Genomic DNA, 26,149 nt, shown 5'->3' with positions numbered 1-26,149 from the left:
TCTTAATACTTAATTTGTTGACCTTATTTTTCAACAAGCCATGACAAATCGAACTTAATACTTAATTTGTGTTGGCTCCTATCCCTCGAGTCAACGTCCTTGTAAATTCAATCGGTCAAAATTCTTCCATCAACAAATTTAAATTTAATTATAATGTAAATCTCATAGAATTGCAAATCAATTTAATTTCTATTTTTTTTATCAATTTTAAAACAAAAAATTTGATTTTAAAATCAAATCCATTCACATCCAAAAGGTTTACAATGAAAGACAGAATATAACTTTCTTAAAAATTATGAGACAAATTCTATTTTCTTTTATTTAAAATGTCATTAATACAGCCCCAACTATATTGCTAGATAACGTTCAACCAACAAATATTCTGTAAGATCTGCTACTCTGCTCGTTTATTAAAAGTTTATTAAATTTCAATTTTCATTAACTTCGCATGCTTGATCAATTTTTATAGGAAAATTTTAACATGTACCTGAAATACCAATGTTCCAATGATTTTAATCATTGATTTCAATTAATATATATTATATATATTTTTTATAATTAAGATCAACGATTTATACTACTCGAACACTGGTGTTCTTGGTACACTTGATATTCTTCCAATTTTATAATGATGTAATAGTAACAACTAACAACCAGCTTATATCCTATTGTATGCATTTTTTTTTTTAATCAGGGACATGGATTGGGAAGCCTTGAATGAATGTTGTTAATTTCTTCAATTACGTCAGATGTGAGCTCAACCTTGCATGCATTAAGCACCTCCTGGAGTTGCCAGGATTTAGTTGCCCCGAAAACAGCACTGGCGACGAGTGGATGCCGCAAAACAAAGGCTGCCACGGAACATAAAGAGTAGCAGATATAATGAAAAATCAAAGAGCAAGAGGGTTAAGGGTTTAGGATTTGCACATAAGGAGTTATAATCTTATCAAACCTATTGCTAGAGAAACAGGATGAAGACCATAAGTTTTTGCAATGGTAAGGTGCTCCTGCAAAGTGGGAAAGATATAGAGATTATATAGAACTAAGTCAGAAACAAGAGATTCTAAAATTATTGATTAGTTCACACTTCAACATATATATATATATATATATATATATTATGGAAAATCAAGTTCAAACACAATCTAGTTACCGCAGCTGCAGCCTTTATAATTTTATTGGACAAGTTGTATCTGGATTCTCCTTCTGAATATTTCCCTGTCAATGACAACAACAATGTAAGATTCCCTTCAAGTCATCATCAACGTCTGCAAAAATGTTCGAATGTCGATTAACCTTTAAAAAGATTCAACCGAGCATCTGTCGAACCACCACCGGGGGAAAAATATTTCCCTGTAAGGATACCCATTGCCAGGGGACTGTAGGCCAACAAGCTTATTCTGAAAAAATAGATGAAATCTCCAACAATGAGGCATTTGCTAAAATCTAACGAGATTAATTTTGGATTAGTTTATCATAGTACAGATGTTAAGAGTTAGAAATTTTTATGCACTAAGCTTTTACTGCTCAGAAAATGGAGCTTTCCAGTGCTTCAATTACAGCCAATCTAAACAAAAATGTTTAATCTGTTATGCCTTTTCAATTATGCTGCCGAGAAGAATGCTCACCGTTTCATAACAATCCAAAGTAACAGCTTCTTAGGATATAAAATAGGAAAGTTTTCAAATGTACATGGAATACCGGTGTTCCAGTAATCTTAACCGTGGATTTTAATTAATATATATTATATATATTTTTTATAATTGAGATTAACGGTTAAAATTACTGAAACACCGGTGTACCTGGTACACTTGAAATTCTTCCTATAATATATCGTCACATTGGCAAAAAATATTTGACTCCTTTTAACTTGAAAGTTTTACAAACACAAGTATCTAATTGGATGACATTATTAGTGCATAACAATTAACCTAAAGTAAATAAAGTAATATCAAAATTATAGATTAATTACAGTAGGATACCTCTCCTGATGGCAGCACTCAGCCAATGCAGAATCAAAAGTTCTACATAGCAGGTTATATGAATTCTGTCACTAAACAGAAGAATATCAGAACAAGAAGTAAATTTCCATGGAGGGATTTGCAGAGCTGAGGGCAAGGGATCCATGATGGAAATAAAGCAAAAACTACGAGGATGAATTGAATGGTAGGGAGGAAAAAAAAAACCTGCAGAGTTACTATCTTTGGGTAGCAAGTATCTTTTTCAGCAACCTGAATAAATTTCATCATGCCATATGGAGTTTCATTACTAAGACCAACATATCTGATCTGCAAAGAAGTTCAACACATTTTATTAGTCATGATTCTGTAATTATTTATTGAAAGATTGAAATTTGTACTAGATTGATAATACCAATTACCTTCCCAGCTTTGACAGCTCTTCCGAGAGCTTCAAGTTGTTCATCTATACCAATTGAAGGGTATTGACGAACTGGGTCATACTCAGTTTCTCCAAACATTGGAACATACCTACAATGTCAATGTATCAATTAAAGAATATATATACATATATCGATCAGGCCAAAATACGTATGAGCTAACATAAGCATACAAACCGATCAGGCCAATGAATTTGATAAAGATCAATATAATCCATTTGCATGCGTAACAAACTGCATAAATCAAATCAAAATTTTGTTAGAATATAGTTCTAGACACAGGATCATGAGATGCAATCCCTTTCAAACAGAATGTAATATAGCATCAACTTTACAATGATCACTATTCATTCAGTTAAAGAATTCCATTGGAAGATAAACAACTATTCCTAAGTACCTACAAATTCCAGTGTCTAGACCAAACAAAACCTTGAATTCAGAAAGAGAGCAATCAACCTATTATCAATGGCTTCAATAATATTGCTGGCATCCAAACATTTTGGACCGCCTCTAATCCATGTCATCTGCCCAGATGGTCCAGCAACCTGTACAAAATTAAAGGTAGACATTATAAACAACAATGATAAGATAATTTAAGTTGAACAAAAAGAATTCATCAGATCACACAATGTATATGTAACTGAAAGTAACAAAGTTTTTACTCAGAAAAGAAGAAAAGCAGCAGCAATATGCTTGTTTATATTGAGATCCATGTGTCGAGGCCTTTAACAATTGGTGCCTACTCACATCTTCCCATGAGGATTCATGTGAAGATGATAACTGAGAGCTATCAGATGGTTTGATTAAATTGCTTAATACAGCATGTATTCAAATCTTAGTTATCATCCTCACAAAGTAGCCACCTTAACAATTTACCTTCAAAGGAAAAGTCACATATCTTCACTCAGTATGAAGAAAGTTCACATGCTAATAATGAAATTCCATGTTTAACAAGATTAATGAGCAGGCCCCCAAAAGTATGGAATCAACCTTTGTTGCATAACATAATCACAAACATACAAAAAACATGAGACTTAAGCTTAACATAATCACAAATACACAACCTTTGTTGCAATTACAACACGATCCCTGGGGATTTTTCTTTCTCTAATCCACCGGCCAAGATATTCCTCACTCCTACCCTGAGTCTCAGCCCGCTGAGGCACCGGATACCTACAATGGCAACCAAAAAATAAAAATAAAATCTTGAATTAGATATTTAATTAAATCACAAGATAACATGAGTAGTTGAGAAAGGAAAGGTGGTACATTTCTGCAGAGTCAAAGAAGTTGATGCCGCCATCAAAGGCTTCGTCAAGAAGGCGAAATGACTGGGACAGTGTGTTCTGCTCCCCAAAAGTCATCGTTCCTGGGAGAATTAAAAAACAAAATGGGATTTTTCTTTCAGCTGAATTGAACTGAATTCAAAGAATCTCTAACTTGCTGAAATGGTGGATAAGTTTGCACGCACCTAAGCATAGTCTTGAAACAGCAAGATTGGGAGCAACGTTGAAGAGAGGAACTGACATCAGCTTTAGCAACGTCAACAAAATCGAAGTTGAAAACTTTAGATAAATACTGACCCACCGAAATTCAACGAAAGAATGAAAAAAATTGATTTTTAAATAAACCCAAAATCAAGAAACTCAGGTTTACTGTCCCTCTTATAAGTTTCTTATGAGAAATGACGAGGGACCGAGTTTGGGTGAGTGCGATAAGCTATTTGAACGGAGAAGTTCATGGAATACACTAATATATACAGAATACAGCTGGATAAAGAAAGGTTATATTTTTCAAAAAATATTTCAATAATCCAATCACTTAATTTTATGCTCTTTTGATATATAGAAAAACAAACATAACCAATATTTTTTTTTGAAACGAAGGAAGCTCAACACATTACAGGGGAGCATATAAAGAAATATAAAAACATAAAGAGCTACTAATATAAATCACACAACTTTTAATCTCTCTATCACTACCTGATCACAACTACACTATACTGTGTAGCTCAATTCTATACATGTGTGAATTATCTCAATACTCACTTTAACATAATCAATATTATTTTAAAGATAATTAAAAATAATTTTTTTTAATCAAATCATTTTAGTTACTTCTAACAAATTTTAAATTTTTTTTAGTTACGGTGAGGGGAAAGGGATAATTAATGGCATTCTAATAATACTATTTGATTAGAAGGGGGAAAAAGCCATTAGTGGCATTAGGCTATGGAGGTAGGATGTATATACTATATATTATATGAAAAATTTTAAGTGTATTAACTACACGGTATTTCAATAATTTTAACTATTAATTTTTATTATAAAAAATATATAATATATATTAATTAAAATTAACGGTTAAAATTATTAAATATTGGTGTTCTAAGTATATTTAAAAAAATTTTATACTATATTTTATATCTGATTTGGAAATTTATAAATAAATTATTAAGAGCAAATTACCAATTGATTTTTGCCTATTTCTTAGAATGATAATATGATTTTTCAGAATAAAAATGATCTATTTTTTATTTTATGACATAATATAATTTCTGTCAATTCTTGACGAAAAATGCTCACGTATCAGGGACAGAAGACTCTTCCGAGCCTTGGTCGATTATGCACAAGGGAAGAAGATCAAAACTTTGACTACTATCGAAGGATTCGAGACTTCGAGGTAAAAGAGGCTCTAAAGCAGATGAAAAATGGCAGGGCAGTAGGACCTGATAATATCCCGATTGAGGTTTGGAAGGGTCTTGGAGGAAAAGGCATCAACTGGTTAACCAAGCTTTTTAATGAGATTTTAAGGTCAAAGAAGATGCCTGATGAGTGGAGAAAGAGCACCTTGGTACCTATCTACAAGAATAAGGGGGATATACAAAGTTGCGGAAATTATAGAGGGATTAAGCTTATGAGTCATACTATGAAGTTATGGGAAAGGGTGATAGAACGGAGGTTGAGAAAAGAGACACAAGTAACAGAGAACCAATTTGGATTTATGCCAGGCAGATCTACCACTGAAGCGATATACCTATTAAGAAGGATGATGGAGAGGTATCGTAGTAATAAAAGGGATCTACACATGGTGTTTATTGATTTGGAAAAAGCGTATGATAGAGTACCAAGGGAGGTCTTATGGAAGGTTTTAGAAAAGAGAGAGTAAGGATCGCATATATTCGGGCAATTAAAGACATGTATGATGGGGCCACAACTAGTGTGAAGACTCAAGGTGGTGTGACAGAGGAATTCCCTATTGGTATAGGATTACACCAGGGATCATCCTTAAGTCCATACATTTTCACATTAGTCTTAGAAGTACTCACAGAGCACATCCAAGAGCCTGTGCCATGGTGCATGCTTTTTGCCGATGATATCGTCCTTATGGGAGAGTCAAGGGAAGACCTAAATAAGAAGTTGGAGTTATGGAGAGAAGCTCTAGAAGTGTATGGTTTGCGCATAAGCCGTAGCAAGACGGAATATATGGAATGTAAGTTCAGTCTGAGAAGGGAAAACTCCAATATAGAGGTGAAAATTGGAGAGAACACCCTACGAAAAGTTAAAAGTTTTAAGTATCTTGGGTGCATCATACAGGATAATGGAGAGATTGAACATGATGTAAATCATAGGATCCAAGCAGGTTGGTCAAAATGGCGGAGTGCATCTGGTTTTATACGCGACAAAAAAGTGCCTTTAAAACTTAAAGGTAAATTCTATCGCACCGCTATAAGACCGGCTATGCTGTATGGTACGGAGTGTTGGGCGGCTAAAGAGGAGCACGAACATAAGCTGAGTGTGGCAGAGATGAAGATGTTGAGATGGATGAGTGGTCATACGCGATTGGATAAAATAAGGAATGAAGATATAAGGGAGAGAGTTGGAGTAGCACCTATTGTGGAAAAGATGGTTGAATCGCGTCTCAGGTGGTTTGGACATGTGAGAAGAAGACCGATAGAACATCCAGTCAGGAGGGTGGATGAGATGGAAGATGGACAAAGGGCGAAAGGCAGAGGAAGACCTAAGAAGACCATCCATGAGGTGGTCAAACGAGATCTACATGTAAACGGTCTCTCTGTAGACATGATACATGACAGAGCACAACGACGTCGTTTGATTCATGTAGCCGACCCCACTTAGTGGGACAAGGCTTTGTTGTTGTTGTTGTTGTCTATTTTTGCTTCAGAGTTAATAGAAAAATATCCACACAAACCACTTTGTATCATGAACAGATTATCATTCTAAAGAATGGACAGGACCAGGACCAAGTTGGTAGTTCACTGGACAATTAAAGACATATCAGATAAATGGGTTTTGTTAACATTATCAAAAATTGATGATGTGTGATGGAGCAGAGTGAGTGATAAACAACACCTTACTCTCAAGTGTGTAACACAGTTCCAAAAAGATGAGTTCCTGTTGTGTTTTCCTGAAACTCCCAACTCCCTCTTCAAGACCTTCTTCTTCTTCTTCTTCTTCTTCTTCTTCTTCTTCTTCTTCTTCTTCTTCTCTATCAAGGCCTCAACTTCCGATCCCAACCGCAAATCCAAGAATCCTTTGCTGCAGCAGTAACTGGGTCCAGAGCACACTCATTGGAGCTATCTCTGGTGCCCTATCCTTTGGCTTGTTCTTCTCCTTGCCTTTTCCTCTTCCTTCTTCTTCTGCCGCCACTTCTGCACTTCTTGAACCTCCACCACGTTCCCTTCAAACATGCCGTGATGATGTTGTTGAGACACGACAAGAGGAGCTGCTTCCTGAGGTTGTCACCAATGAAGGGCTTGTTCAAGAAGCTTGGCAGATTGTCAATGACAGCTTTCTTGATGCTGGTCGCCACCGTTGGTCGCAGGATGCTTGGCAGGTATTAACTTGCATCACAGAATCACACCCACCCCACTTCAAAAGTTTGCAGCTTTTTGGCTTTTTTCCGTTTTTTCCATAGACATTAGACCACAGTGATGAACCTTGATGGCTGGTATTTTTTTGTTTACACCCTTTACGTTTTCTAACCCAAGTTTGCTTCTTTATTATGTGTTAATGTTAAACAATCTTGTTAATGTGAATCTTGTCATTTGGACAACGTACATAAGGAAAAAAGTCAAAGAAAAAAGAAAATCAAGGTGAGAGATAAAAAAGAAAATTTTGAAGATTATGTGCTCCACAATTCGTATAGACTCCAAAAGTGGGTATTTTCAATGTTAATTCACTGTTATTATGATGCCAGTGTGTTATATTGATGGTTTTGTGTTTACATTAATAGCATTTCTTGTTTCCAGCTGAAAAGGGAGGATCTGTTGAGTAATTCCATTCAGACAAGATCAAAGGCACACCAGATAATCAAGCGAATGCTTGCCAGCTTGGGTGATCCTTATACGCGGTTTCTTTCCCCTGAGGAGGTAATTGATTCTAGGAACTTCATGGTCTTGTTCATTGGAGGTTTTTCTTTGTGTCATGAGATGTCTTGAGGTACAAGCCACATGGCTTGAATTGCTCGCTGATGCTTGCTTTACTATCCCTACATGATCTAATTCAAAAAAGGGATGTACATAAGAAACATACATACATGCATATCAGCATATATAAATACATACAAATGCAGACTTACACACACCTGTGCAATATGTATATATTTCATAATTTCTACAGAATCCAAATTATTATCTCTCGAGTAGTTGGATTCTTGCATCATCAATCTGATGATTTCATAGTTTTTCTTTGCTTTGCTTCTGTATAATGATATAATATACAGACTACTAGCTTATAACGTTGTGCTTCTCACATTTCTTACTTAATGGCATTTGGATTTCTTTTCACTGTTAAAAGTTCTCCAAGATGGCGAGGTATGACATGACTGGTATTGGAATAAACCTTAGGGAAATTCCTGATGAAAATGGAGAACCCAGACTGAAAGTGCTTGGAATCATATTGGATGGCCCTGCTTATTCTGCTGGTGTAAGACAGGTAACAAAGACAACTCTAGAAAGTAACTCTCTTAATATCGATTTTTAAAACATGCTTGCTATGTGTTACAATTGCAACATGGTATAGCACTGGACAGAATTGCTGTCTTGATCAACAATTTGATTTGTTCTTTTGGGCATTAGAACAACCTATTGTTCCATCTTTGACATTTATTGGCATAAACTCTTTCCTGATTTATTGTCTCTCTTGGAATTGTTGAGTGGCATATGTACTAAGAACTACTGTTCATAAAACATGTTTTCTATTCTTTCGGTTGCTTGGCTAGGGGGATGAAGTATTGGCTGTCAACAACATGGAGTTAAAGGGAAAATCAGCATTTGAAGCATCGTCCATATTGCAAGGTCCTAATGGCACTTCTGTCACTATTCAGGTTTTGGATTCTGATTCCAAGTTAGTTTGGAACCTACTCTAGTCTTTTCTGTAGGTTTGATGTTGTCCAGGTTTGATTCTGGTACTACTATTCTCAGGTAAGGCATGGCAACTGTGGTCCTGTTGAATTAGTAGAAGTCCAGCGGCAACTTGTTGCTCGAACACCAGTCTTTTATCGGCTGGAACAAATGGATGGTGGTGCTACTCCTGTTGGGTACATACGCCTCAAAGAGTTCAATGCATTGGCCAGAAAAGATTTAGTTATTGGTCAGGGTTACTTTTTTATGCAACTTTTTTTTTTCTGGTTCAGACTAACAAAATTTGAACTTAAGTCTTGCTCAAAAAGAAAATAAAATAAAGGAAGTGTGAAACCACTTGAACCAACCAAATATTGGTACCTTGTTTCTTTTATTTTATGTATTTAACTTGTGTTAATGGCAACTGCTTTGGATCCTTATATTCACTTGTATGGATATCCAAATAGTTATTTACTGTCCTTTTATGACTTAAATTATGAATTTTGCAGCAATGAAGCGACTTCAAGGCATGGGTGCATCATATTTCATATTGGACCTTAGAGACAATCTTGGTGGGCTAGTACAGGTTGCTTTTCCATGCTATACCCCTTTTGGTGATTCGTTGGGATAAATATTTCATCCTAATCGTATGTTATATGAGAAATGAAATTCTATCTTTTTCTCTTCTCCTCTTTTCTTTTTGAATTTGACGTGTTTAAGGTAAATTATATGAAGAACTTGAAAACTGACTTGGAGCATAACAGCTAGCTTTCAGTTTTTTGTTTCTTTGAGGACTTGTAGAATTTATTTTCATTTACTTGATCAATGATCAGTACATATTTGCCTGTTGGCATTTGTGAATTGCAGGAAATGCTGTGACAAAATAAAACTTATTTTCATAAATTATTTCCATATTGAGTGCAATTTACTTTGGTTTTGAAATGATCTAATTTTGTTGCTTCTTTTTAACTTATTTAGGCTGGAATTGAAATTGCAAAGCTTTTCCTCAGCGAAGGAGACACGGTAAGTTTGTTTTCTGCTTGCTACTCAGTACATGGCTCTGATTTAAGGGTAAATCTGCTCTGATTATGTAGTACTTTAGTTGTTTCCATGTGATGCTTGCATCAGGTTAGGCTGTCTACATTAGACCCTTTGGGCCCTTCCTCAGACCGTACGTAATGTAGGATGCTTGGTGATACTTTTGCCGTTCATTGCTTAACACCTACTTGTCCTTTTATAATGATTTCATGGCAGGTCATCTACACCGTCGGGAGAGATCCACAGTTCCAAGAAGTTATTGTTACAGATACTTCTCCTTTGGTTCAAGCTCCTGTTATTGTAAATGTTTCTCCATCTGTTCATTTTTATCATTAAACTAACTACTACCAAATATATGCACTCTTCAATTGCTGCTTTTCATTGGTTTCTAGCTGCCTGTCTCATGAACTTTGGTAGTAATATGATATTAATTAGAATACAGCATTAAAAAATCTAACACGAGATGGCTTTCTTTTGTAAAAACAATCATTAAAAAATAGTTCCTTTTTGAATGGTAATTACGTGTAATTAATTATTAAAATTCTCTTACTGTGGACCACATGACAAGGCTCTTGGTTCTAATCCTTGCAGGTTTTAGTAAATGACAGAACTGCTAGTGCGAGTGAAATAGTGAGGACCTCAATATCTTACAATTTATTTTTTCGCAGACACACTCACAAACTGCCATTTTTAACTGTTTTTTAACTCTTACTTATGATACTGTACATGGTGATGCTTATTTCAGGTTGCTTCTGCACTTCATGATAATTGTAAAGCTGTTCTTGTTGGAAAACGCACGTTTGGCAAGGTTTATGAATTTGCTCACAACCCCTGAAAATGTAGAAGTCTACATTTTCGTTCTGCCTTTTGGTTTTGAGAGTCTCAATGTCCATTTGAATGCGTCTATTCTAAACAAAAAATCACATTGCTTTCAATAGGGCTTAATCCAGTCTGTATTTGAGCTTCAAGATGGATCTGGTGTGGTTATCACTGTTGGTAAATATGTAACACCGAATCACATGGACATAAATGGCAATGGCATAGAGCCTGACTTCCAGAAACTTCCAGGTAGAACATTTTCTCTTTTACAATTTTTCTCCCCTTCATAACCAAATGGTGATATAATAATATGGCTTTCATGATCTTAAACCCATAATTGCAGCTTGGGATGACGTCAACCGACATCTTTCGCAATGTAGTATTCATCACCAAGGATAATACAGGTTTCTTTGTATTCTGTTGCAAACACTCAATCAGGTTTTATTGCTTCGATTGCTATTTTTGAAGAATCTACTTGCTGGAAGATACCATGAACATTACTTGCTCTCAACATTAATAATAGATGGAATGTCCAAACGGTCTGCATAATCTTCTTGATCACAATGGCAATCGACATAAAGCTGTTCCAACAACCAGGATTCATTGGTGAGGGATTGGTCTTTGATTATTGAACATTTGTAAGTGTGTCAATCAAGATGAACCTCAATTATATTTCTTGAACCTTGTTGAATAATGGATATGGGGGTGAGAAGTGAACTCAGGAAGCAAGCAAAATTGTATCAGTGCAGAACCGAACTAACTTATACTTACTAACATAGGAAACCCAAACTATATCAAATTAACCATTCATCTTTCCCTTGGTGTATATTTTCTCCCCTTTCTTCAAATTGGTTATGTTGTATTATCATATCCATAAACTGGTTGTATTATTCATATTGGTTATAATAAGTTATTACGGTTTTGCATTTTTCGATGCATTAATGTTTTTTTTTTTCTAAAGAGGAATACTAAGAGGTTGTTAGAATTTATTGTTTTTGACCATCAATTGGTCATCAGTGTTTAAAAGTATGAATTTAAAGTATGTTATTGGATTATTAGACTAAAAGAATTGAATTGATGGATAAAAGTAAATGAATGATTATTATAATATAATATCTAACTATGAACTGAAAATAATAGCATTATAACAAAATATATATCATTTATAAAAAAATAAATTTGAATAGAGTATCCATTTAACGTTTCCATTTGAATCAACACTAAATAAAAATTTAAACCTTCGCATGATTTGATATTAATTGACCTTTTTCATTTAAATGACATAATTTGTGATTCAGTTGTGATCAGAATTACTATTAAGATTCAGTAGTGGGGATGACTACAAATAGCCAAAAACTAACAGGAACAAAATATATAAGAGAGCTGAATCTAAAAACCAATTTCGAATCATTCCTCCACCGTAAGTACAGGTAATATTTTTCTTGAACTTATTATTATGTTCTTCCAAGATGTTGTGTGCTGAATGAGGCCCATGACTGACATATTATTGATTTTATGTTGCGAAAAGCATGATGCCAATTTTCCTGTCATCGCTTGTTCATATATCATAATGTAGAACTTTACATGTTTACAAGGCAAATCTCTTGTCATCTGTTTGTTGTATAGCTTTACTGTATTTTACTTACTATTTATTCATGACCCGTAAAACTAAGATGTCATATAATATGAACTCTTACTCATAGCTAATCACCTAAACATTTTTTCTCCTAGTTCACAAATGATCTGCTGAATAATCTTTCTTTTGATGCAACTAATTGTCGAATAATATTTACAAATTCAAAACTTAAGGTAGGTACATCTTATATTATTATTGTTAAAGATTTCCATTACATAACTACTATATAGGAGGCCTAACCTTTTTTTTTATGTCTCTACTTGCAGCATAATCCTTGCATTAAATAAAAATAAATAAATTAATAAAAGAAAGAAGTATCTCTCTGCAACTAAACTCCAGATAATCCATTACACTTTTCCACAAGTGTTTTCCTTTTTTATTAATTTATGTATTGTATTTTTTTTTGCCAATATTATTAATAGAAGAATAAGGCAATTGAGTTTTGCTGTAGACTGCTTAGAACATTGGGACAAGGTAGCTTAAGAATGACATGAACAACCCAGATTCTTGTTGGACAAGGCTGCAATCAGATAACTCGAGTTACTGAGGAAAGGAATCGTAGAAAACATTTCAGAGGAGCTACTTATTCAAATCGGAGAGGAAAAAAAGGCTTGTGTCTTAGAGGTGTAGGATAACAAGAATTGAAAGGAGACAACATTCTTCATCACAAACCCTGAAAGGCAACAAAATCAGAGGGTATAGGCTTTAGCTTTTGTTCCAGTCCCATAAAACAGTAGGAAAAGAGTTTCACAAAAAGAGAAAGAACCTTGCCCATATATCACCGTCATATTAATTATATTAATAGATTGCAGCTCCTCAAGCATCAAGTTTAATCTCAAACAGATCACCCTTTTGCCTTTTCCAACTTTGCCTTGCACCCTTTTTTTTGTTAATCTCTTTTTTGCACCTTCTCTTGCTTGTTTATTTCAACTATCCAATGCCTCCTTTCTCAAGTTTGCCTATATTCTTTCTTCTCTCTTTGATCCAAGAAAGCTATGATTCTTCAGGTTTTTCTTATATTATAATATATAGATGTAGATTAAAAGAAAAAAAATTCTTCTGCACAGGAACATCTAAGGTGATTACCTTGTATAATAAATCTTTGCTCGTAAACATTCCTCCAAAATTAAGAAGAAAATATCTGCAATCCAATCAGAGAGCGCCAACCTTCAGGAATGGGAACTAGAAGTTTGCACCTGGCATTATTCTCCATCTGCCTTATATTCAGCTCAGGTAACATTACTAATCTCTCTTGTGCACATAAAAAATGGAAGCCATCATCAATTGGAAATATGATTTAGTTCATCGTCAAGTGTTAATAATGGCAGTTTTCAATTCTGAGATCATAGTCATGCACCCTATGCATTCAACAAGAAGAAATTTGAGTTCATGATTCACATATATTGATCCATGATATGGGTTGACTGGTTAAGTTTCATCAACTTCTTTTCATTTGACTTATTGAAGAGTCTAACATGATCTTTTGTTGATTTCTCTTTTCAGGTTTAAGAATATCCTATGGTTTAGGTACACAACTGGATGATGTTCCTATAGTCAATCCTACAACTCCAGGGACAGAAAATCCAAATCCTTCGACAAACCCAACATATCAAGCACCAGACACCACAGGGCAAAACCCCCCAACCCCAAACACAAATCCTACAACCCCAACCACAAACACAAATCCTACAACCCCAACTACCACTCCTACGTCATCATCAGGTGGGCAATGGTGTGTTGCTAAACAAGGGGCCTCAGACACTACTCTACAGGTTGCCCTTGACTACGCTTGTGGTTATGGAGGTGCAGACTGCTCAGCAATTCAACCAGGAGCTTCCTGTTATGAACCAAACACTGTCCGTGACCATGCTTCTTATGCTTTCAATCAATATTTCCAGAAGAATCCTGTATCTACCAGCTGTGACTTTGGAGGAACAGCAACATTATCAAACAATGATCCAAGTAAGAACTTCATCAAGTTCCAAGCAAACTCAAATCTTAGTTACTTCGTTCTCCTTTTCTTCTTGGGATCACAACAAAAACCTAAAATAAAATAACACAAATTCCAAAATCTTAAAGGTTATGTGGTATTGCCAATGTATCATATCTACTGGGTCTTTGTGAAAAATGAATATTTTTCAAAAATTTTCTAGGACGATCAAGATGTAGTTTAGGGACCAAAACAGAAAAAATAAACGAATTATTCTAGTTTGATTACCCCGTAATCTTGTTTCTATCTCAAATATGCCTTTACCTTGCTATGTGGTGCATAGCTTGAAGGAATCAAGTTAAGTCATTCCTAGAATTATGGACAATAAGTTCCCTTCTTTCAGTAGCTGCTCAATCCCCCACCTGCTGTCTATTCAGTCCTTTTTGGTGATGGATTAATGTCCTAAAAGTTTCAGCAATCTAGTTAGCTTTCTGAGTTCCTGTCCAAGGATTGTAGAGTTCAATTAGTCACTGTTTTTTGTTTGGACTAGAAGGCCAATAACTCCTGATTTATCATGCCTATTATATGTGCTTCTCTAAATTAAAAACAGAAAATAATATCTAATATCATTGCAGGTACTGGGAACTGCCACTGGGCATCACCCACTTCAACAAGGTATGGATTTACAGCACCTATACCTCTTATTCACACCCTATGATGAATAATATCAGTATGCAATCCTGTGAGTATTAATATGTTAATATTATCAATGTAGCACAAGCACGCCACCACCACCAACGGATGTCATCCCGCCACCAGCAACATATGAAAGTCCACCAAGTCCAGCAACTACTATGACCCCAACTCCACCAGATATGACAATGCCAGGTGGATCATCAGTCTATGGTTCAGAACCAACAGAAAGCCCCAATGCAGCCACAACTGCCTTTTCTTCCTTGCTGCTGTTGGTCGCATGCAGTCTCCTTGTACCACTTCAATTAGCAAATTTTATTTAGAAAGCAAACAAGATCCAGCCATTCTTTAAGTGATAAGCTGGAATTTCACTGTCTTCCAGCAGTTTTTGCGAAATTTCAAGGACTCCAAGTCAACAAGTATTTCCCTTAAAGTAATTAGTACCATTATTACCTTTCATCTATGTATGGCTGTTAGTTGATCATAAATCCCCAGAAATACAGTAGAGCCAAAAAGATTTATAGGTCTTCGTAGGAAGTTTTTCTGCAGTATTAGTTTTCTCTTCCATAGAGAATCCCTGTAACTAATATCAGCTAGCATGCCATTTAATTTAGTGAAATAAATACATTACTTCACTTCTGAAAATATATTGGTTAGGCTAAAACAGGTTAGTCTTAATTATGCGAGCGAAGCTCCACATGTAATTAACAAAAATATACCTTATCCACCACATGCAGTCACGGACACACATATATTTAACTATGTCAGCATGCAGGCTTCATTTTGGCTAACCAAAATAGTGGTAGATTATACAAAAAGCTGCCTAACCATTCGAAATAACTTCTGACGTTTGGTGCAATGGGATAGCAAGCAACTTAATTTGGCTAGGTAACACTAGTAAGGAATTCTATTAAAATGCGTAAATTGAAAACTTCCTACACTTTTCAATTTTCAAGGAACCATTCTTTTGAGGTGGAATCGTGATACAGTAATCTCAGTCATGGTAGCCAGAAGTGCAAACAAACACACCCGTAAAAAAACGAAGAATAGTACCATCACTTTCTAACACAATGCTTTGATATTTGGTGAACCATATTAGAATAAAACAAAATATCAGGAGCAGCATTTTCATATATGTTCTAGCAATCTATAAAAATGCAGTAGAGACAACTTGGGTAAAATAGAGAACTGCGTTATGATAGGTTCATAGCAATCTAAGAATAAAACTAGCTTCTACAATGATATGTAAATAAAATCATTCTCTGAATGCCAATTTCTATCACAAAACAAACCTAACCTCTTTATTTGAATCAGCAATAATTAGTGGAAAAAGTACAGAATCCAGATATGATATATTACACAATGATCACCACTGACAGGCATTATTATGTACAACATATTATGAGTTTACATCATTCTAAAGCAACTCAGATCAGAAGCAACAAAGATGCAATAGTGATACAAACAACAGCTATGGTGGCAACAATTGAACCTTGATCAAGTGATTTCTGTAAACTTGTTCTTGAGAAATGCTGGTAAGCCAAATACACTGCAATCAATAATGAAATGATAGCACCTTCTTTTGTGTCCCTGACAAAGACAACAACATTGAATCGTTTTATGAAGAAGAGGCAATGGCTTGATGAACTCAAAACCCAAAAGGATGGATTTGCTTACCTAAATCTCATGACCTCATAAGGGGAAAGGATGACCAAGAGAAGTGCTAGAAATGGCAACTCAAGTTCACCTTGAAATAAAGATCCAGCAGAAAAATCTTTATTCAATTAGTTTTTGAAAGTGTGAAGAACAAAATAAATAGGAATTATTTGCATTATTTACAGCAAAAATAAGATATTAAGCCCATCAAAAGGTTCCAAAAATAATGGCTATACCCAGTGGCGGAGCTTAGCTTGGGCAATTCCCAACCCCCAAAAAAAAACATTTTATTAAATGAGTAGTAGTATTTAGCAAAGAAAACAATTAGCACAGTTGAACTTTCAATTGATTGTCAAGAGGTTCAACACTCATTTTCTTCATTAAGAAGAATAATAACCTTCAAGAAGGAGAAATATAGCTTATATAATGTCAACATAAAAATTTTCCCTCCCCCCACACAAAAAAAAAAAAATTCTTCAATTTCCGCCACTGGCTATATCTATTTCCAAAAATGGTGTTCTTGAAGTCAGTAATACAATTCACTAATTAGGGGTTTTACCCCCACTGGATTTACTCCTTTGAGCTTTTATTGAGGTCAATCCAATATGAGCCAGATATATCTGCAGATCTACCGGTGGATGGTGTGATGGTGTCTATTTACTTATGTAAGTGCTTCTGGTTTAAAACATTGCAATAATTATCGATTAAAAAAAAGTTTACTCTTACTCTTTCTAGATTTCCTATATTTCATTTACGTGTCCAAGTGTGGGTGGATAGGAAGCACATACCAGGAATATAGAAGAAGAGTCGAACCAGAAGTGCTACAAATGCCAACCACACACCATATGTACCTCTGTCGTATATCCAAATTGTGTAAAACATCTTGATGAAATAAAAAATGTAGACAATAACACAGTTGATACAGAGAGTAATAATCTAAAACTCTTGGTATACAAATAATACAAATAGGATAAATGAATAATTAATAAGATTCCACAAATTTTGTTGAACAAACAGAGGAAAACCAATTCTAAACATATGTTGAGGCCACAAAATAAAAAATAATTAGACATACTTGATCCAGGCAATGACAGCAGCAGGTGCTTGCAAAGCAAACAATGGAACAAGGAATGATTTATGCACAGGGGTGCCCCTTGCCAGTATCAAAACCCTGTGAAAATTCTAAAAATCCATCATCCACACCTGAAATTTCCATCATTTAACATGAAATTGAATTAAATATATGCAGATGAAAATGGAAGTACGTACACAGAAGAAACGGTGGAGATCCACCGCAAATCGCGAAAGGTGAGAGGAACGGCAGAGCAAACAACATTAACACCTCGGACTCTGCTCCTCGACTTGGCGATCCTTTCATCACGTTGAGCGATCAAAGACCTTAAGCTGCATAGTTAAATAAATAAAATCAGATGCGAAACGAGGTCGTTTTGGAAGGGAGAAGTAATGGAGTTAGTTAGTGACCTACCTGAGGGGATTGAAGGCATGGGAGAGGGAGAGCGACGATGAGAGAGAGAGTGGAGGAGAAGAAGATATAGGGAGGCATGAAGCCCTGCTGCCAGCAGTGCTCACGATCCTTTTGGTATTGTAGAGAGAGAAAGTTGTTGCAGATGAAGAGAGAGAAACTGCTGAAGAAGACAACATCTCTTTTCCTTTTTGGTAATGGTTGATTAACTAGATTTGTTTGTTCTGTTCTAATTCCGGGATTCTCAGGCGAGGAAACTGCAGTGTGTGAAGCGAAGGAGCAGTTGAGCTAACTGCCGAGTTAATTAAGGACACTTTCTAATTCTGCTTCTTACTGTAGTAATCGGTGATTACTGATTAATAATTAGTAATAGTTGTTGGTCGATTTCAGCCGTTAACGTGTGCATAAGATAAAGATGCAATGATGAGAGAGATACTTGGGATCACCTCAACTATTAATTGATTATAGACTAATTTGATGATTAAATGAGTAAATTTTCGAATAATTCTTGAGATTTACGAGATTATTTAATTTATTTTTTAAAATTTTAATTTTATTATAATAATTTTTAGATTGAATTTCAGACATTATAATAATTTTTGAATAATTTTTTGGTGATGACTCAACTATTTAATACTAATATAATTATCATAAGAAGTATATAATAATTATTAATTAGTTTAAATGGCAAAATTATAATTTAAATCCAATTTAGTCTTTTTTTTTTCTATTTAGCCCTAACATTTTTTAGCTTTTTCCAATTTTTTTTTTCTTTTTAATAATTTATGCGAGGTATACAGAACATTCTTCTTACAAGATGTAAATAAGGCATTTTTTCTGCGAGATTGTATTATATAAGACATGAAACTATTACTTATTAAGGATGCGCAATAGAGAGACGATGTTCGGATTAGTTATCAGATGTGTCGGGCCTGACATTATAACCAACACGTGAACTCACGGCTAATAAGATAGGCATGCATCATGTACATTTGTTTGCTATAATTTTGGTGTGCATAATTATCTTTAGTTTGCCTAGTTGATTATGCTGCTTAACTGTTAGCTGGACTACTTATTCTAATTATGCTTAAATGTGATTGCTTTGTATTTACTTTGTGATTGTGATTGATCCTACTGAATTGAATATATGACTAAGAGATCTTAAGATTGACGAAAGATAATGATGATGTACCGGAAACAAATGAGACTAGACGTGTATATACAGCTGAGACTTTAAAAGATTTAATCCTGCTGAGATTAGTTAAAAACTTAGGTTTGAACTTCTGTAAAGTTGGAGATTAAAATTGCCTAGTCCATATTTTTTTATGTAGTCTTTATTTGGAACTATTACCCTACTGAGAACCTTTGGATTTTCACCTGTTGTGAATTTTCTATTTCTCAGATGCAAGACATGACGCACCTCGCTGAGTGTGTAGGATCCGGTTTAGCGAAACGAAGAAAACTTTTTGAAGTTTATTTAAACTTATTTAAAACTTTTTCCATTTTAAAAACTTTATTGTATATTTCTTCTTAGAGATTTTTATTTGGAGAAAACATGATTTTTATTTTGTATATTTTTTTTATTTTATAATATTCTAACCAGCATTTTTTTTAGGGTCGAGACTAGTAACTATTATGTATCCTATTCTAGACCTTATATATATAACTTTTGAACACGACATTTACTTATGTTAGTGTTTTACGTGTGTGATGACGATTGACTATTTTGTTTGTCTTTTCTTCACATGCTCCTAACTATATTATTTTTCAAGTAATATATATGTATCTTTTGTTTTTGTGTCGTGATGCCTCACCAATTTTGATTTACGACTATAGCGTAAAGTTATGTGTGATTTAGTGTTACAGATAATATAACAATTGGGAACTTAGTCGTATTTATTCACATATTCCAAAACGCATTGCAATGGAGATTGTGTGTTATGGAAGAGACCAAGCTACGAACGCCGAGGCAGGTTGGTTGCGGAATGACAATGAATATTCAACTAAATTAGGTTATTACTGGCTACTAGAGTGCACAGTGACTTGGGTACTGGTTCGAATTGGAAATGGCCTTGGAAACTATCCTAATTTGGTTGAGCTTACACGAAGTCCTTCCAACTGCAACTATATGGCACCGTCGTCATATGACAAGCTCTGATAGTTGCAAACATTGTTGGTGCCATCAAGAAAATGTTTTTCACTGTCTTAGGGATTGCCTCAAAGTGGAGAAAGTATGGAGGATATTAGGTTTTATTGACGCAACCTTTTTCACTGAGCAATATTTTTTTAATTGGATCAAGAAGGGTTTTGGAAGTGAGAAGGCCATGACATTTGCAGCTGGCCATGGATTGTGGGAGTTGATAGAAATGACAACTCAAACAATTCGACAATATCAATTGCTTTCAAAACTTGATCCAAGGAGGAATTAATAATTCGAGTAAACTACCATTTGTACCCACGAAAGTTGAAAACGCTGACATATCTACTCATAGAAAAAAAAATTACCATTTGTACCCATGAAAAATGATTTTTACAAGCAAAATTATCCAAACCCTAAAAAATTATCTAAAAACCCCAAAATACCCTTATCATTACCACTGCTACCATCATCCCCCATCTCTCTCTTCGCATCACATGAACACTCTCCGATCTAACCTCCATTTCTCTGCCACAAACCACCTCTGCCACAAACCACCTCATTGCCATTCCTTCATCACCATAACCTTCACCTTTGGAGGAATCAAAATCAATCCAGAGAAGAATTTGAAATGGATGACGATGGGTGAGAGTCAAAATTGGATCTTGATTTCCGCGAAATCTAAAGCTGTTTGAGGGAACAAAACATTGAAAAGGGTGTCATGGAGAAAGCTAATAGAAATAGGGCGAAAAAGAACACAGATCCAAGGTGAGAAGAGAGTGAGGAGAGAGGATCAAATCTGAACAATCAAACACAGAAGCCTCTTGTATTTGGATTCACTTTTTCTGGGAGAAAAGAAAAATGGTGAAAGAGATAGAAAGAGAGAGAGAGAGCTCACCGCGAATTTGGTTCACAAAGAGACCGCGGTGGTGGCGACTGGTGCGGTGGCCCGTCAGGGGCACTGGTTCGGTGATGAGGAGAAGGTAGCCCCAGTAGGTGAGGGTGGTCGACGGTGAAAAGAGGAGAAGGGGGACACTGTGGCTCTAGGGTTGCTAACGGCGGCGAAGCAGGGGCGGGGTGGGTGCGAAGGTCCTCTGGTCGGCAAGAGCGAGACAGGAAAGGAGAGAAGGAGGGGTGGTCACTGACACTGACACTAGAGGCTGCAAGAACAGAAACAGAGGCAATTTGGGGTTAGTGGTGGTGGTAGTGGTGGTAAGGTAATGAGTAGATGAGGATGATGGAGTGTTTAGTGGGAAGCGTACCAGTGCTTGTGGGTTGGGAAGATGGAGGGCTTGGCTTCATGGTGTACTTGCACCATGAAGGTGCTCTTTTTCTCCGAAAAAACGGCAACAAGTGTTGCTATGACTGTGAGGATGAAAGAGAGGAGGGTGTGGCAAGGAGCCATTGGAGCAGCGGTGGAGATTGAGTGGAAAGTAATGGTGAGAGTGTGTTAGAAAGGGAAAGGGGGGTGGTGGCTGGGTGAAGAGGGTTAGGGTTAGAAAGGGGATTGGTTGAAGGAGGTGGTGTGGTGGTGAAGATAAGGGTATTTTGGGGTTTTTAGATAATTTTTTAGGGTTTGGATAATTTTGCTTGTAAAAATAATTTTTCATGGATATAAATAGTAATTTTCTTTTTCTATGGATAGATATGTCAGCATTTTCAACTTTTGTGGGTACAAATAGTAGTTTACTCTTAATAATTCCGAGCTTACAGCTTCTCATGGATGGTTCCAATTACCACTAAGCTCATGGTCTCGGCCTTAACCGAATTTCTCAAAACTCAAGTATTTTGACGGTGGCGTATACCATGAAGAGGGACTTTTTGGTTTTGGGTTTGTGCTTTGAAATGCCCCAGGTAATTAGATTCATGGGTGTTCGGGTAAGCTCCCTGGAGTGAGTGTATTAAGATAGCATTTGTTTTGAAGTTCTGAGAAATTGAAATTCAGTATTATATTTGTTGGTTCAGAGATTAATATTAAAATTTTTATTTTTATTTTTAAAATTTTAATATTTCCGATAGAAATACATGAGACTAAAATTTTTAGAGATGAAAACTAAAATTTTAATAGCATTTTATACCTAAAATACCTTCATTTTAATTAATTAATTTTAATTTTACCATTTATATAAATTAAATTAGAATTTCATTCTTATTTCAATTTCTGTTTCCCACTTTTCATCATACAAAATACTAAAATTTATTTCAATTTTTGTCTCTTAGTGTCTGTCTCTCTGTCTCAATCTTTTTGTCTTTTTTTCTCCACCAAATACTAGCTAAGAGTTGAGATTTGAATGATTTGGCGTGGTTCACTCATGGTGAGAGAGTTAAGAGTGGGGCTATTGATTTGTGAAAACAGATTTCATTGAAGCATTTTCACTGGTGAACAATTAGAGGATTTCAGATAAATATAAAAAGAAGAAATTACTACATATAATTTTTCAGCTCAAGCACAACATGAGTTTGGATGTCAAATTTATTCTTATTAAAAGAGAATCGATATATGTGTGGTAGATTAAATGGCAAAAGACGGAGCCTATGAAACTGTTAAATACAGTAGATTGAATTTAACCTCCGACAAGATTACAATCTCTTCTTCAAGAGGATATAATTTAAGAATTTATCTTATCTTATGGTCTTTTAAATATTAATTTTTTTTCTTTCTTTTAGTTTTTTTATTATGTACATTAAAAAAAAACAAATAAATAAGCTCCTTATATCTGACAATCAATTAACAGCTAATTGTTAACTTATTAGGCAAAATGTTATGTTTGTTATCTATTGTAATGAAGGCCAAAACATTTTTTTTTTGGGAAAAAAACTTAATTTGAAAAAGCTTTAAACAAGTGACTACACCGCAAGAACTTTCCCTGCACAAGCAGTTACTCTTCAATCAAATCTCACGTGGTAGGATTATGAACGTGGAAAGATCCAAAATCATGGAACAATAAAATACAGATTAACATGGAGATTGGAGAATTCAACGTCACATGCTTTTGTATTGCTTTCACTTCAAGATACACGGTTTCTCAGATCTTGTTTATTAGTACTTTGCAGTCCACTTGTTCATTGTATTGTATTATATTAATTATTATTGTTAATTAGCGATAGTAGTGGAGGTCGCTGTCAAAGTTCCAAGGGGACCGGGCCGGGTCTATTCCGACGTGATTCTTTTTGCCTCAGACTGCAGGCACAATCATATTCATATCAATTTTACCTTTCTCATACGGCCCACTAATGAGGCATGGTTAGTTTATGTCAACACCAAAAGTTAATAAAGGCTTAATCTAATTAAACCCAAGTTCATTGTATTTGCATGAGAGTAAAATTCAGAATTTCAACTGTAAGTGATATATATAAGGGTCAATTAAACGATCGGAGTCAATTATCTTAATCAGATTATTTATCCACTAACTCACACCAATAGTTATTAACTGGGTCATTTATCTAAATTTTTTTTTTGGACCTGGTCATTTATCTAATTTAAAGATATAGTTGAGTCACCAACTCAATAACAAACCACTCAAATAGCCAAACAAATAAAAACAGATTATGTTTTTTTAATCCAAATCATATTAGCTTTACAAGATGCTGGATTGACAAAACTCCATCACAAATTTTAGACTGACTTATGTGACAACTTAGATGAAGAGATTGACATCTATCACAAACCTACTAATCCTAATAGCAAGCCAACAAACAATTTGTCAAGACCCAAAAAACAAAATTATCCCAATTTCTTACCCAAACACAACTCCCAAATACTCATAGCCACCTCCAAAACCTTAAACCACATACCTTTCAAAATATAAATTCTCTTTCGTCCTCTTAATTTAACCAGAATTTTAGAAAAAATCACAGCTAAAGTCTTCTCACTAGCATTTCATTTTAAACCAACAACCACTAATAAAATCAGATAATTCTACAAATTTATACTCGTAGATTTTGATTCAATTTTAGTGTCAAACACTATAAAGATTCTAAAGACTCCATAAACACAATCCACTCCACAATCTAAATATTAAAAATCCTTACCCCAACTTAATTTAAAAAAAAAATCCAAACAATATAACAAAATTTTCTCAACCATTTGACCTAATAGAATATGTAAAACCTGTAAAATTAATAAGTAATTAGTCAATAAATTAATAATTAATTAAAAAAGTAGAAATATAAATTTTATAATTTAATGAAATAGAGCTTATTAAAATAAGAATGTTGACACTAATTTTAAAAAATTTAGCCTAAAATTAGACTAAACAAACCGAATCGAACGAATCGGGCCTGTATTGGGCCCAAGGCCCAACCCAACACATAAAAGTCCATGAGTTTCAGCTCATTTATTCCCCATGCAAGCCAAACATGCTGAATAAGTTTAGCATGGGGGAAGAACACCCTTCAAAGACACAAACCCTCACTTGATAATCAAATTCACATAACTTTTAATTCGAAACTCCGATCGCCGCACCATTTGCGTCCACGCGACCGTAGCATTGAGCTCTACAAAGTCCAGTGGTCAATTTGATAAGGAAGTCTCAATCTCAATTTTTCCTTCCCTAATTTTTTAAACTAGATGAATTGGATGTTGAAACTTTGTCGATTTTAATGTTTAGGATCAAACTAGCTTAGCGAATTTGCCGGATTTTGACCCAATTCTCCGTTGGTGAGGTGAGAACCCTCAAATCCTATTGGATTTCTTGGTTATGTGTGTTGGGTATTAAGTGTGCATGTATGGATATTCATGATATGATATAGGTGAGGTGTATATATGTGAATTGGAGCTTAATTATGAACATTGGAGGCTTGGTGGAGTTTTGGGTGCCATTATTTTGGAGATTGAGAATCTTGGAGCTGGGTTTTGTGCCAACTGGGGTGCCTTTGACTTAGGAGAGAAATTGGTCAAGGTATGATTTTGGTTTCTCATATTTAATATATAATGTCTTGTGAAAACTTAGGCTAGATGATCATAGGATAAGTGGGAATACATGAATATGTTAATTGCTTAGTGCCTTGATGATGATTGTTGAAATAAGTTGACCATTGGTTTAGTGATTGATGTTGATGATGAAAATAGAATGCAATATGATGATTTAGTGATGATTGACAAGGTGTTAAGAATGAATATGTATATGTGATGAATTATTGATGATCTTATTGGTTAATTGAGGAATTTATGTATGAAATTATGTAATATTGAGGTATGGTTGATTGTGGTAGGATGTGGAGATTGTGGTGCTGTAAATGGTATGTTGTGGTGCTAATTGTATGAGTGGAATGTTGGTATTGAATTTGATTTTTGTGAAAATAGAGGTTTATGATCTTTTATGAAAATCTGAATTTTGGCCAAATTTCGGCAAGCCATAACTCAGCTTTCGAACCCCCAAATTGTTTCAAACTTGTTTCATATGAAAATTTGGGTCCGTAAAATTTATGTCATTTGAAGAATAGATGAAAAATGTTTTAAAACGAAAAAGTTATGTGCGTCGCAAGTTCGGAGTGAAAAATTAAAATTCTGCAATATAAAGATTTTTGCTAGATCTGCAGAACTTGCGTAGGCGGCCACCGCACATGATGCGACCATTCCATTCGGGTTGGGTGTCTCGCGTACGCGGGCTGGTGCATGCGTATGCGAGCAAAGGATTTTAAGGGGTTGTGTACGCGACCACCTGCACGCGACACGACCAACCCTTTCGAGTTTGGTATCTTGCATACGCGAGCAAGGCACGACACCCCTGTTTCTAGCAAAGTGAATTTTTGTGTTTTAAAACCTAATTTTAAATCTCTAAACCTCTATTTTTACTCTTTTAGCCCTTAGATCTTAGTGGTATGTCTAGTAATAAGATGAAGCTAGGAAAATGTGATAACTTGGGGGTGAAGTAAGATTTGAAATGATGAATTATGTATGAAAATGAAAAGGTATGAAGTATATGTGTGATGCTATGGCTATACTGAATGATTATGCAATGATTATGAACAAATGTAAAAAGGTAATAATGAC

The 26,149-nt window shown here is 35.0% G+C and overlaps 4 protein-coding genes and 1 long non-coding RNA gene across 6 annotated transcripts; 2 read left to right on the top strand and 3 right to left on the bottom strand.

Annotated features, from left to right (window-relative positions):
* Positions 1–519: 519 nt before the first annotated feature.
* On the bottom strand, positions 520–4,213 carry LOC112735027 (uncharacterized). The gene is made up of 12 exons (XM_025784598.3): positions 3,870–4,213; positions 3,668–3,767; positions 3,463–3,571; positions 2,855–2,943; positions 2,576–2,632; positions 2,381–2,489; positions 2,187–2,288; positions 1,983–2,047; positions 1,297–1,400; positions 1,154–1,218; positions 953–1,007; positions 520–851 (listed from the first exon to the last, which is right to left on the bottom strand). The coding sequence occupies exons 1-12, from the start codon at positions 3,925–3,927 to the stop codon at positions 691–693; spliced, it is 1,074 nt and encodes a 357-aa protein (XP_025640383.1). The 5' UTR covers positions 3,928–4,213; the 3' UTR covers positions 520–690.
* A 2,450-nt stretch (positions 4,214–6,663) lies between these two features.
* Positions 6,664–11,545, top strand: LOC112735026 (carboxyl-terminal-processing peptidase 1, chloroplastic-like). Of its 2 annotated transcripts, none has more exons than XM_025784596.3 (12): positions 6,664–7,255; positions 7,671–7,790; positions 8,218–8,355; positions 8,642–8,746; positions 8,844–9,012; positions 9,272–9,348; positions 9,741–9,785; positions 10,017–10,100; positions 10,392–10,430; positions 10,546–10,608; positions 10,739–10,868; positions 10,963–11,545. In XM_025784596.3, the coding sequence occupies exons 1-12, from the start codon at positions 6,806–6,808 to the stop codon at positions 11,016–11,018; spliced, it is 1,476 nt and encodes a 491-aa protein (XP_025640381.1). In that variant the 5' UTR covers positions 6,664–6,805; the 3' UTR covers positions 11,019–11,545. The 2 variants fall into 2 exon arrangements, 1 of the variants encoding a protein (XP_025640381.1); XR_011878861.1 differs by having other exon boundaries at positions 6,681–7,255; positions 10,546–10,639.
* A 1,050-nt stretch (positions 11,546–12,595) lies between these two features.
* LOC140182759 (uncharacterized) lies at positions 12,596–15,019 on the bottom strand. Its single transcript, XR_011878862.1, has 4 exons — positions 14,884–15,019; positions 14,510–14,684; positions 13,022–14,298; positions 12,596–12,928 (listed from the first exon to the last, which is right to left on the bottom strand). It is a non-coding gene; the product is annotated as an uncharacterized lncRNA (long non-coding RNA).
* LOC112735024 (uncharacterized) lies at positions 13,350–15,523 on the top strand. Its single transcript, XM_025784593.3, has 4 exons — positions 13,350–13,488; positions 13,759–14,217; positions 14,821–14,860; positions 14,961–15,523. Exons 1-4 carry the CDS (start codon positions 13,431–13,433, stop codon positions 15,199–15,201), a joined length of 798 nt encoding a protein of 265 aa, XP_025640378.1. The 5' UTR covers positions 13,350–13,430; the 3' UTR covers positions 15,202–15,523.
* Positions 15,524–16,151: 628 nt separating this feature from the next.
* Positions 16,152–18,455, bottom strand: LOC112735025 (cold-regulated 413 inner membrane protein 1, chloroplastic-like). Its single transcript, XM_025784595.3, has 6 exons — positions 18,021–18,455; positions 17,804–17,938; positions 17,610–17,705; positions 17,323–17,387; positions 16,556–16,625; positions 16,152–16,468 (listed from the first exon to the last, which is right to left on the bottom strand). The coding sequence occupies exons 1-6, from the start codon at positions 18,194–18,196 to the stop codon at positions 16,306–16,308; spliced, it is 705 nt and encodes a 234-aa protein (XP_025640380.1). The 5' UTR covers positions 18,197–18,455; the 3' UTR covers positions 16,152–16,305.
* Positions 18,456–26,149: the final 7,694 nt, after the last annotated feature.

Source organism: Arachis hypogaea, chromosome 20 (genome assembly GCF_003086295.3).
Source record: "Arachis hypogaea cultivar Tifrunner chromosome 20, arahy.Tifrunner.gnm2.J5K5, whole genome shotgun sequence".
Classification (NCBI taxonomy): domain Eukaryota; kingdom Viridiplantae; phylum Streptophyta; class Magnoliopsida; order Fabales; family Fabaceae; genus Arachis; species Arachis hypogaea.
Note: the sequence above shows the minus strand (reverse complement) of the source record. Positions and strands in the feature narration are given on the sequence as shown.

What these genes read in the sequence shown, in the direction of transcription:
- LOC112735027 (XM_025784598.3), bottom strand. Translation starts at nt 3,927, where the DNA reads ATGTCAGTTCCTCTCTTCAACGTTGCTCCCAATCTTGCTGTTTCAAGA. An exon ending in GTGTTGTAATTGCAACAAAG is followed by an intron (nt 2,944 to 3,462) that starts GTTGTGTATTTG and finishes AATTTTGTACAG; the next exon opens with GTTGCTGGACCATCTGGGCA. An exon ending in TCCTGTTTCTCTAGCAATAG is followed by an intron (nt 852 to 952) that starts GTTTGATAAGAT and finishes GTTCCGTGGCAG; the next exon opens with CCTTTGTTTTGCGGCATCCA.
- LOC112735026 (XM_025784596.3), top strand. Translation starts at nt 6,806, where the DNA reads ATGAGTTCCTGTTGTGTTTTCCTGAAACTCCCAACTCCCTCTTCAAGA. An exon ending in CAGAAAAGATTTAGTTATTG is followed by an intron (nt 9,013 to 9,271) that starts GTCAGGGTTACT and finishes TGAATTTTGCAG; the next exon opens with CAATGAAGCGACTTCAAGGC. An exon ending in TGACTTCCAGAAACTTCCAG is followed by an intron (nt 10,869 to 10,962) that starts GTAGAACATTTT and finishes CCATAATTGCAG; the next exon opens with CTTGGGATGACGTCAACCGA.
- LOC112735024 (XM_025784593.3), top strand. Translation starts at nt 13,431, where the DNA reads ATGGGAACTAGAAGTTTGCACCTGGCATTATTCTCCATCTGCCTTATA. An exon ending in CTGCCTTATATTCAGCTCAG is followed by an intron (nt 13,489 to 13,758) that starts GTAACATTACTA and finishes TTCTCTTTTCAG; the next exon opens with GTTTAAGAATATCCTATGGT. An exon ending in ATTATCAAACAATGATCCAA is followed by an intron (nt 14,218 to 14,820) that starts GTAAGAACTTCA and finishes ATATCATTGCAG; the next exon opens with GTACTGGGAACTGCCACTGG.
- LOC112735025 (XM_025784595.3), bottom strand. Translation starts at nt 18,196, where the DNA reads ATGTTGTCTTCTTCAGCAGTTTCTCTCTCTTCATCTGCAACAACTTTC. An exon ending in ACTCTTCTTCTATATTCCTG is followed by an intron (nt 16,626 to 17,322) that starts GTATGTGCTTCC and finishes CTTTATTTCAAG; the next exon opens with GTGAACTTGAGTTGCCATTT. An exon ending in TATGAGGTCATGAGATTTAG is followed by an intron (nt 16,469 to 16,555) that starts GTAAGCAAATCC and finishes TGTCTTTGTCAG; the next exon opens with GGACACAAAAGAAGGTGCTA.